An 11582-nucleotide genomic window follows, 5' to 3' on the forward strand; every position below is an offset into this window, starting at 1 on the left:
TAAGTATGGTTGAGAGGGATCTTGTTTAGGGCTGATAGGGTCTGGATTCTAGGGATAGTGTCCTTGCCAAATATCCCCATAATTTCCAGCAAACCACACCTGTTTAGTGGGTGTTACATACTTGAGCTATAAAGAGGGATAGAAATTGCCCATATATTTATAAAAATCAAAGTTATGTAACAGAGAGCATTAAGGGCTTGGAGAAGAATGAAATGCCATATAGATAGATGATACTTAATATAGCCCAGGATACAATTTTATTATGATCCCAATATCCTAGGTCTTGTTGAAATCACAGAGCCACCTAGTAACTTCTATTTTTCATCGTTTCTGGGCTAGGAAGATTGAAGAAAACTTAAAGAGTGGAGGCAAAAGAAGCCACATGCTTGATTCCTCATCAATGACTTTTTTGAGCAATAGCCCTCTTTTAAAATTCATTTATTGATTTGAATGAGAGAGATTGATTGTTGTTCCACCCATTTATGCACTCATTGGTTGACTCTTATATATGTCTTGACTGGGGATCGAGCTTGCAACCTTGGTGTATCAGGATGATGCTTTAACCATCTGAGTTTACCTGGCCAGGGCTGCAATATCCCTATATAATTGTAGATGAACTTTAACTCACTTATTCATGGATTCATTCATTCATGCACTCACTCATATTAGCATGAACAATGTGTCTAGTAATCTATGGCTGAACAATGATGTTTTCATTAGGTCAGTCAGCTTGGGCAGTAGCAGGAAATTGTCCTTTTTTTCCTGTAATAATTTAGAATTTAGACAATCTTTAGTAAAGCTGGGACTTCAGTGGAGTTTACTAAGAAAGACCCCAACCTCCCTAAACTATAGACCTCTTTTCCCTTTTATTTTATCTTTTCCCAGTTCCCATCAAGATCTGCTTTCAGGATTTTTCACAGCAATGATAATTGTCAGGGTTAAACGCATTTGAACAGGAATCAGCATATTAGTTGTAATAGAAGACATTTAGATGAAGGGATTTCAAAGCCTCCATGGGAGGATAGGAAACAACGAGGTATGCCTCCTTTGGATCTTAGACCTCGTTTTACATGGGCTATTGCTTTTTATGACTACATTTAACGTTAACCCTTCTGAAAGCTCACAAATCTGGAAGATTCAAAATCAAATCAGCATTCCATACAAGGACAAGAAGACTGATGGAAGCCAGGAATTCTGCATATGTTATAGAATAGGATATATCACAACCAGCACATAAGTCCATCTGCAGTCCTGGGTGTCACACAGCTGTTCTATAGCTCTGCTGAGTACGTACCTCTCTGGGTATAAACTTTTGTGCATCAAATCTTGCCCTATGTAAGTTATCAGTGCGATGTTCTCAACCTTAGCAGGTTTAGGATATTATTTCTGCATATGGTACCTTCAGTGGCCAATGACAGAAAAAGAACGTCCTCTCCCCTCAGACCTGCTTCCTGTTTCCCAGACCCAGGATTACCCAGACACGCTGTCTTTCCAAGAAAAAAGTAAAAGGCCCCTGACATATTCCTATGTTTGGCCGAATTCATCAGCAAGTAGATGGCTTCAAATTTCTCTACATGAGATCTGTATTCACATTATTTCTCTGTTTTGATTACCTTATTATTATTATTTTTTTTAGACTTTCTAAAATTAGTATGCCACTCAAGGCTTCTAACAGGAAACATTCCTCAATATTTTCCTTTTGCCATTTCAAAAGGAGTTTGCTATTTTCCCCTCCTCCTGTTAATATGACTAATAGCAACAACAATAGTAAAAACAGTAGGACTGTTTCTGCAGCTTAGGAAGCACTTTTTTTTTTAAATATATTTTATTGATTTTGTACAGAGAGAAAGGGAGAGAGATAGAGAGTTAGAAACATCGATGAGAGAGAGTCATCCACCAGCTGCCTCTTGCTCACCCCCTACTGGGGATGTGCCCGCAACCAAGATACATGCCCCTGACCAGAATCGAACCCGGACCTTTCAGCCCCCAATTTAACGCTCTATCCATTGAGCCAAACTGGTTTCCGCAGGAAGCACTTTCTTGCTCTGCATGACAAAAGGTGTTCACACCCCTAACTGGTTTGGCTCAGTGGATAGAGCATTGGCCTGTTGACTGAAAGGTCCCAGGTTTGATTTCCAGTAAGGGCAAGTACCTTGGTTGCAGGCACATCCCCAATAGGAGGCATGCAGGAGGCAGCTGATTGATGTTTCTCTCTCATCAATATTTCTAACTCTCTATCCTTCTCCCTTCCTCTCTGTAAAAAAAAATCAATAAAATATATATTTTTAAAAATAAGATGTTCACAGTGGCAGGTATTTAGACATGGGAGATGACACAGTTGCTGCTTCCGGCTGCCATGTCTTGCTCCTTCCATGCCACGCCACTCAGTCAGGAGCGGGATTTGCTTCCCCCCCTTTTTCCTTTGCTCCCAGGCTCCCGCCCAGATGACCCACAAGACCATGAGACAAAAGCTCTTTTTAGCTGTCCCTGTGCATAGGAGTGGCTTGTCATGTCTCCCGTCTGAAGATGGTCAAATAGTGAGCAATTTGCCCAGATCACCGAGCAGGCAGGAAACACCCCAGGGCTGGGTGCCGCACCCCCAGAGTGCCCTCTGGCCTTGCTGGTCCTGGTGGGCTTCAGGCGGGCCAGCTCCTCTGCTTGGCTTCCCAGTGGCCCACACTCAGCAGTCGAAGGCAGAGCCCACTAATGGGGGGCCCAGGTTTCCGTCTGAGGCCACATACAACCGAAAAGCTCCTCTGTTCTGGCCTGATATGAAATCAGGTTTCTTTCCGCAGCTGACCTGACTCATAGAAGGTGAAGCCGGGCTTTGCACAAGTGAGGTTTGGCAGGCGAGGCAGGCAGGAAATCCAGAGGAGAATGAGTCTGTAAAGCAGTGGCTCTTTCCAGCCCTTGCTACTTCCTCTGCCGCGGTGGGGGAGGGCTCTGACTCTTGGCATCTGGGACCAGCCAGAGTTCAGGAGTTTGGTCATCTCTGCTTGGTCTCGATGCAAAACACATGCGTGTGTGTACATTCTGCATGGCACAGAGGTTCCTGACAGTGAGGGGGGGAGGGTAAGGAGAATACTCATCTGCTCTTGGAAGAACCCAGGAATGAAGCCAGGGTTCTGACGCAGGGCCTTGTCTGTGTCCACACCCCAGGGGACAGTCCATTTTCTCTGGGTAAGGATCTGGCTCTTGTGTGTAATGCCAAGGCAGAGGAAAGAGAAGAAAAGGGATTTGCAATGACTACATGCAAGGTTAATCATGACACTTACCCATTTGGTGATTTGCCTGGGGACATGCTTCCTTAAGCCCCAACATGATTTATTAATGATAGCACCAGAACAGATCACACACACAAAAGGATCAGAATGCCATTGTCTTCCCAGGTCTCTCATGATAAAAGTAGTCTCTGAGGCCAACATGAGCAGCTCCCTCCCCATTACTTCCCTGACCCCATCTCCTAGCATCCTCATCCTTACTCACTGAGCCACACTGGCAACCCTACTCTTCCTTCAACTCACCAGGCGTGCTAACGCCCTAAGGCCTCAGAACTGATTCTTCCCTCTGCCTGTAATACCCTTCCCCCAAATCAACGCACCGCTCACTTCTTCACTTTTCCTATGTTTTTATATCAAGGATGGGTCTACCTGTCTTTATAGTGGGAAAGGAACATAAAAATAAACAGTAGAGATCAGAACAGAAACACAGTATGTGTGGGGATCTTGGAGAGGTTTTGGGGAGAAAAATACTGTGTTTCCCCAAAAATAAGATATCCTCCGAAAATAAGACCTAGCACATAGAAAGATAAGATATCCCCTGAAAATAAGACCTAGCACAACTTTGGGAGAAAAAAAATAATATAAGACACTGTCTTATTTTTGGGGAAACAGGGTAGTTGGGAAGGTGGACTAGGTATATGGCCCAGTAGCCTCTGAATTCTTTGGTTACAAAAACATTCACAATATAACAGTATTAGACAGCATGAGGACTTCCCAAAGATGTCCCTGTCCTAATCCTTGGGGCTTGTGAAGCTGTTACTTTACACGGCAAAATTGACTCTGAGATGGGAAGATTATCCTGGATTATCTCACAGGCTGAATGCAACCAAGGGGTCTTCATGAGAGGGAGGCAGGAGTGTCCAAGTCAGAGAGGCGAGGTGATGATGGAAGCAGAGGTTGGAGTGATGTCCTCTGGGGTCAGGGGACACAGGTGGTCTCTAGAAGCGGCAAAGGCAAGGAAAAGGATTCCACCTTAGAGCCCCTGGAAGGAAAATGACCCTATCCACACCCTGAGTGTAGTCTAGAGGGAATCATTCTGGACTTCTGACCTCCACAACTGCAATATAATGTTTGTGTCATTGTAAAGCCTTTAGGTTTGTGATCTTTTGCTATAGCAGCAACAAGTAGCACACCCAATAATACCAATCTGTTCATTTTCTCTACAAGGTAGCTTCTCAAGGAGGCTACTAAATTTGATTACCATATTTTATTTTTAAGTCAACCCTCTATCAGCTCACTTACCTTTTATTCTGAAGCACTTTTTAAGATGCATTTATTAATTTATTTAAATATTCAGCAGAGATTATTCTAAATTGAATTTTAGGAGGGGGAGAAATGAGAGAGAGAGAGAGAGAGAGAGAGAGAGAGAGAGAGAGAGAGAGAGAGAGAGAGAGAGACATTGATAAGTTGCACAGTGGATCCCGATAGGGGATCAAACCTGTATGAACCTGTAACCTCTTGGTGTATGAGACAGTGCTCCAACTCTCCAGCAGAGCCACTCTCCCAAGGCCTTTTCATTTATTTTATTATAGCACTTATAATCTAACTTGCTCCATAAATTACTTATTGATTACATTTATTGTTTATTTTCTGTCTCTTCTTGCTAGAATATCAACTCAGTGTGGCCAGGGACTTTTGACTGTTGTATTTACTGGTCTACCCTAAACATCACAGTAGGTGCTCAATAAGTAATGCTGAATCAATAAACAGAACTAGATTCGATCATGTGTGATTTACCCAATAAAACATGACTAGTAAGAATTTTAGCAAAGGTTTGTGCTCAAAGTTAAAACCCATTCCTTCAACCTTTCTTTTACTTGCCCGGCCACACTGAGGAAGAGATTAGCAGGGCTATGTTCTCAATATAAGCATTTCCCTAATCACATAATTAAAGTCTAGGGGTCTATGTACCAGTGCCTGTATGCATTATGAATCTCTGTCTCTCTCATATTGAGTTGATATCATAGGCTCTACTGATAGTTATTTTCTATTTAGTTTCCCACTATGGAGACATATAGTTTTATCTTTAATGGCATATTATCAATAACTATAATAAAACAATATCACATATTTCTCCATAATATTCATTACTGGTGTTACCACTGGTGATTTAATAATGTTTAACTTTCTCTTAGGAGTTGCTACTGTTTTTATGATGCTAACTTACTAAAAGCTAAAATAATTTCTATATTAGATTAAAAAGTATACTTGAGGAACATTCAAGGCACAACGAGTTCCTTACAAAGAAGAAATTCTATCCCTTGCCTCTGGGTCATTAAATAGACTGGGATTCAAGAATTAAGTTATTAGTAATCATGTTATTATTTTGATGTTGCCCCCTTCCTTCCTTACAAAATGGAATACTTTGGTTATCAGAAGGCGCTTTAAGTGTTTCTTGTGTATATGTCATAACTCAAATAAAAATAGCATTCACGGAGGTTTTCTTCAGAGCCATTGCTAAAACACTCCATCGCGGGTCTCTGTCAAGATATCTGAAAACTTTTTCTTGGCTTCTGGCTTTGAACAACGTTTTAGAGCAACAACAAGGCTTCATTGTGCCCTGAAATTTCTGTAAGGCAACATTCATTCAAGTGTTGATCTGCATTGCACCGTCCAAGAATAACAACAGTTATTTATATAATTTTATCCATGTTTCTGTTTTTTCCTATCCATTTCACCCTTTCACCCCTCCCCTGCTGAAACACTGTAGCTTGTTTGGGAGGGGTGTGGGCTGCTGTGCAGAGTATATACACATACAGATGTTTTTCCTTTTTTCCCCCCCCTCTGGTCTTGCTACAGACCAGACCTTTTACTTATTACCAATGTTACTTAAAAGTTTGGAATTTAATATCATTTATTATCATTTCTAAATGATGGGATGGTTCTCCATAATACAGAGATATTTATTGACCAGAAGGTTAGCTTAATTCAAGTTAGAATGACAATGGAAGACTCAAAGTCTGTTATAAAATGTACAACATTTAGTCATTTGATTACAAAAGAGATGTTTGAGTATTCCCCTTAAAATCCAGACCAAGGCTCAACAAATAGATGGGTATGCCTCTCATGGAGCTAGAATTTTCAATGACTTGTAGGGGCCTCCTAAGTCCATGAAACTATAGAGCTTACTGTTTAATACTTATCGTGAAAACTTTGCCAATGGCTTGAGTAGAGTTATGTGGGATGTGAATGTTCATATTCTTTGATAATATATGCCACCCAAGCTACCCAACCAGTTATTTTAGCTGCAAGTACACTAAAATGTAAAAAGCACTAAGCTTAGTTTTATATTAAAGGAAATCTTATGATCCTCTTAAAAATAATTTTAAAATAGTGTGCCTATGTAATTCTAGGTTTACATAAAATTGTTATAGTTATGGCTCCAAGATACTTTCTATATTCAATGGCAGAGTTAGTGCAAGGGAAGAAAGAGTTATGACTAAGTCAGAGGTCAATGTACAGCTATATTTTTACCCAAAGAAAAGTCTGGCTAGCAGGGTTGTATGCTTGATCGATCTCCAGTCGGGGGCATGTAGGAGGCAGCCATCAGTAATTCTCTCTCTCTCCTTTTCCCTTCCTCTCTGAAATCAATAAAGCTATATTTAAAAAAGGGAAAATATAATTGAAACCAACCTATAGATTAGTGATTTTCAACCAGTTGGCAATTTTTAAAACATGCAATACCTGACTATTTATTTAGTCAGAGGCACTGACCTTTCCCCCCATAGATTGTCAAATTAAAAAAAATGACAACAGCGAACACAATAGTTGTCCAGGGTGAATGAATCAAAATTACACCAATTTTTTGGTCATATCAACAAAAAATATATTTTTTGGTGTGCCACAGAATTTCAGTAATTAACTTTTGTGTGCCATGAAATGAAAAAGGTTGAAAATCACTGCTTTAGATGGTTGAGGAGTGAACAAGCAATGGATTTGAAAAGGGTAACTTTCCTTTTCCTTTTGAGTGAGTCATTGTAAAGATATCTTTGAGGTGTTTCTCATTTTATATATATCTTTATTTCAGGATGAAAAATTTTGAAACCAACGATTTAGCATTTTCTCCAAAGGAAAATTTTGGCGACAACAGTGGACTTGCTGCATATGTGGCAAAAGCTATAGACCCATCCATCAGCTGGGAGGATATTAAATGGCTGAGGGGGCTGACATCGCTGCCAATTGTTGCGAAAGGCATTCTGAGAGGTTTGTTTATGTCTCTACTTGACTTCATACTGATTTTAGATCCTTTGTGGATATGATCATGACATTTTTAAGAGAAAATAATCAGGAAAAATTAACACGAGCTTCAAAAAAGACATTCCATCTCTCACTTCTCCCTTTTAATGTAATGTTAGTGAGTAAATAATGTCCAAATTCTTAGGTAATATACTGAAAGAGAGCAGGACTCCCATAAAGCAAGAAGTTACCCATTTTAAAGCATTAGGATACTGTTGCCTTTTTTTTTTTTTTTTTTTTTTTTTTAGCTGTTACCAAGTCATGGAGTTTGACAAACTCTCTAGGTCTTACTTTAAGCTGCACCAGTTGCTCTTAGGCCAATGAGAAGCTCCAAGGATGACATTTCAGAGAGGAAGCAAGAGGAAGAGAGAGAGATAAAAACATGAATGATGAGAGAGAATCACTAATCAGCTGCTTCCTGAACGCCCCCCACCCCCACCCTACTGGACATGTGCCCTGACCAGGAATTGAACCATGACCTCCTGATTTATAGGTTTGTGATCAACCACAGAGCCACACTGGCTGGGCCCCAAGGATGATATTCTAATAACCAAACCTGTTTTAAGAGCTTCCTAATATTTTTGTCCTTGTTCCTTCCAAGTAACAACGATGAGAACTGATTTCAGAGTGTGGTGAATCCCATGTCACTTCCCTATAAAGCAGTGGTTCTCAACCTTTCTAATGCCACGACCCTTTAATACAGTTCCTCATGTTGTGGTGACCCCCAACCATAAAATTATTTTCACTGCTACTACATAACTGTAATTTTGCTACTGTTATGAATCGTAATGTAAATATCTGTGTTTTCCGATGGTCTTAGGCTCTACAGCAGTGGTTCTCAACCTGTGGGTCATGACAGATTGTCAGTCGAGACCCACAGGTTGATAACCACTAGCAGGGTCACCTAAGACCATCAGAAAACATAGATATTTACATTACAATTCATAACAGTAGCAAAATTATACAGTTATGAAGTAGCAACGAAAATAATTTTATGGTTGGGGGTCACCACAACATGAGGAACTGTATTAAAGGGTCGAGGCATTAGAAAGGTTGAGAACCACTGCTATAAAGAATGATTGACTAAGCCTGGCAGGTGTGGCTCAGTGGTTGAGTGTTGACCCAGGAACCAAGGGGTCACCAGTTCGATTCCCAATCAGGGCACATGCCCTGGTTGTGAGCTCAATCCCCAGTAAGGGGTGTGCAGGCTGCAGCCAGTCAATGACTCTCTCTCATCATTGATGTTTCTGTATCTCTCTCTCTCCTTTCCTCTCTGAAATAAAAAAGTATATATTTAAAAAAAAACAAGAATGATTAAAATATTAAAATCCTTAATTATCAAGCCTTGGGTATTAAGGAAGTTGACTACTTCCCCTGTATCCACATGTATTTGATCCCACAGGGAGATACAGTGACTGTAATAATTTGGAGTGTTAATGTGTACACTCGCAAAAATGTGTTCTTGCCTTTGAAAACATTTCTTTCAGTATGGCTAAACAGATAACTGACAAAAGCATATTATTTTAAATGGAAATGTTTAAGGAAGTGGCTCTGGGATGAGAGAGTCTATTAACTTAACAATGACTTAGAATCAAAACTTTTTAAAAGGTTTTATTTGAATATGTGAGTCACATGGCCCCTATTTATAAAGCTCTAGGCACACCACTGACTTTATCTTTTTAATCTTAGGTATGCAGAAATGAAGCTAATAAAAGAAAAAGAATAGGCCTAGTGAAACTTTCAAGTAGAGGGAATATATTTAAATCCAGATCTGTCTTAATCTGTGCTTCAAAAATATTGTTATACTCTTTCCTGTTGATCATTGTTCTAGTTCAGTTTCTGAGAATTAAACTTCAGTGAATTTATCCTCGTGTTACAAACACTTTTAAACAAGTTTCACTTACTTACTCCTATTCATATTGTCATCCACGATTACTAGTGCTGCCTCTTGTAACTATATTCATCTCTAGGTCCTAAGAACATTGACCTGAAGGTTCTGTCTCATTCATTCATTTATCCATTTACTTATTCATTCACTTAGTCATTCATTACATAAATATTTATTATGCTAAAATTAAAAGAATAATAATCATCATCTGAGGTCCTTGACCCTATTCTTGTAGGAGAGACAGAATTTGGGTGTGATAAGAGGTGCAGAGGCAGAAATCTATGCAGTATAAGGCTGAGTTTAAGATACAGTGTAAACAATTATAAGAGAGGGCTAAAGAAGGCATCAGAATGAAAGATGATGATTGAGTTTTGCTATGATATCAGGTCAAATGACTCTTAGACTAAAATAATAGCAAAAGAAAGCAGTTATGAGTACTAATTTCTAAAACATGTAAGCTGTATTGGAGAATGTAGACTTAATGTTGTTTGAGAACTGCTAAGGGTGTTGATCAGGAAAACAGCCTTATCAGATTAGCATTTTAGAAAAATCACATTTTGTATAATGTATCTAGTGGATGGATGGGGCAAAATTGGGGTCACAAAATTGTGGCATAATTATGGTCCTTAATACTCAAGCCTTAATACTCAAAATTGGGGTCTATTTGTAATCGTTTAAGAAACTGTTGTTACACAGGGTGTGTCTGACCTGAAATAAGTAAGAGGGTATAATTGAATTAGAAAATCAGTGTAGTTTCCAGCATTTAATTCACTCTCATTACAGAGGTGGCCTAGGGCAAATGGCTTGAAAACACCAAGAAAGAATTACATTTTAGTATATGGTAGTCCCACATTTATCCATGTAAAATAGGGAACAAATATAAGAATGAGATGAATGAGGCTATTTAATTTTTTAACTAACTTTTCAACTTAAGGTTCCAAATATATATCATTTTCTACAACTTTGCCCACTAGGAGATGATGAAAATCTATTGACTTAGACTTTACTATCATGTGCTATGTTAAAAAATATTTTGCTTTCTGGAACTTCATTCTGTTACCTAGAACTACCGCGACAATCATCTCTCTTTGATTCTCATCCAGATGGAACGTGTAATTTGCTTCCACATATTTTTGTAATGTTTTGCACATAGTAGATAGCTCAAATGTTGATTTAATGAAATCCTTAGTGAAAACTATATGAGTCATCAATGAAAATTCTATGAGTTTCTTGAGAGCTCAAAAGCAAGAGAGTTGAGACCTTTGGCATTTGAAAGGAAATAACCTATTCATACATGTACGGTTTACATTGTCTGGTTTCTCTGTAACTACTTATTTCATTTAGTTAACAATTATGATTTCTATGACAACAACTGCATATGCTCAGTGTGGTGTGGGGGAGGGGTCCCAGGGGCGGCAGTGCAGGTTCTGGGAAATCCAGGGTTCATTCTTCCACAGATTTTCATCCAGAAGTCCCAGGGATTGACCTACCAGAAAGACACAGATTATGTTTGCAGGCACATGAAATCATGGGCAACTGGAAAGATATCAATAACACATTCTCCTTACCACCATCTTAAGAATTCCATTTTTAAGGAAAGCAAATTGGAGAATAAGATTGAATCTCTTGCTGTGGTTAAACTCTGCCCTTGGAAAAGTTCAACACAAACTCCAAACATGCATTTGAGACAGGCCTTGGTCTTCGCCAGAACTCATGCTAATGAGCAAATGCCTTTATGAGCAAAAACATAGTGTTTTAGAGGTTTTTATTTTATTTTATTAAAAATCTTTTAAAAACAAGGTTGTCTCACTTCCAAAATGGCTTTTTGTTTTGCAGAAACTGTGCTCTAACTAGCTTTTTTTCTTTATACAGTTTTTTTAAAAAAGACATTCACTCACATGTTCCTGATTGTGTTTCAGACGCTGCCTTGTGTCTAGAATTTACTCACTAAGCTCCTGTAAGGTAGCACAGAGAGGCCTGCGCCAAAAGCTCCAAGGGCTTGAGGGTAGAGGGTAAATCTTGAGCATTTACATTTCCCTTTGGTATTTTTGATTACATATAGAAGTAATGCACCAATAAAATAGCAAACTGTTTTCCCTGTTGACCACTGTATTCGCAATCAATTAAGGTAGTGATTGACACATGAACAAATATGGAATGCCATAGCAGTAAGCTCT

The 11582-nt window shown here is 39.2% G+C and overlaps 1 protein-coding gene across 1 annotated transcript in view; it reads left to right on the forward strand.

The window, feature by feature from the left end:
* HAO1 (hydroxyacid oxidase 1) overlaps nucleotides 1–11582 on the forward strand; it is a 56632-nt gene that overhangs the window by 27179 nt on the left and 17871 nt on the right. Inside the window, exon 4 of the mRNA XM_084887451.1 lies at nucleotides 7309–7484. Within this exon, the coding sequence (XP_084743577.1) occupies nucleotides 7309–7484 (176 nt within the window). The remainder of the gene's footprint in view (nucleotides 1–7308; nucleotides 7485–11582) is intronic.

This window comes from Pipistrellus hanaki (assembly GCF_964339955.1).
Source record: "Pipistrellus hanaki genome assembly, chromosome: 6".
Taxonomy (NCBI): domain Eukaryota; kingdom Metazoa; phylum Chordata; class Mammalia; order Chiroptera; family Vespertilionidae; genus Pipistrellus; species Pipistrellus hanaki.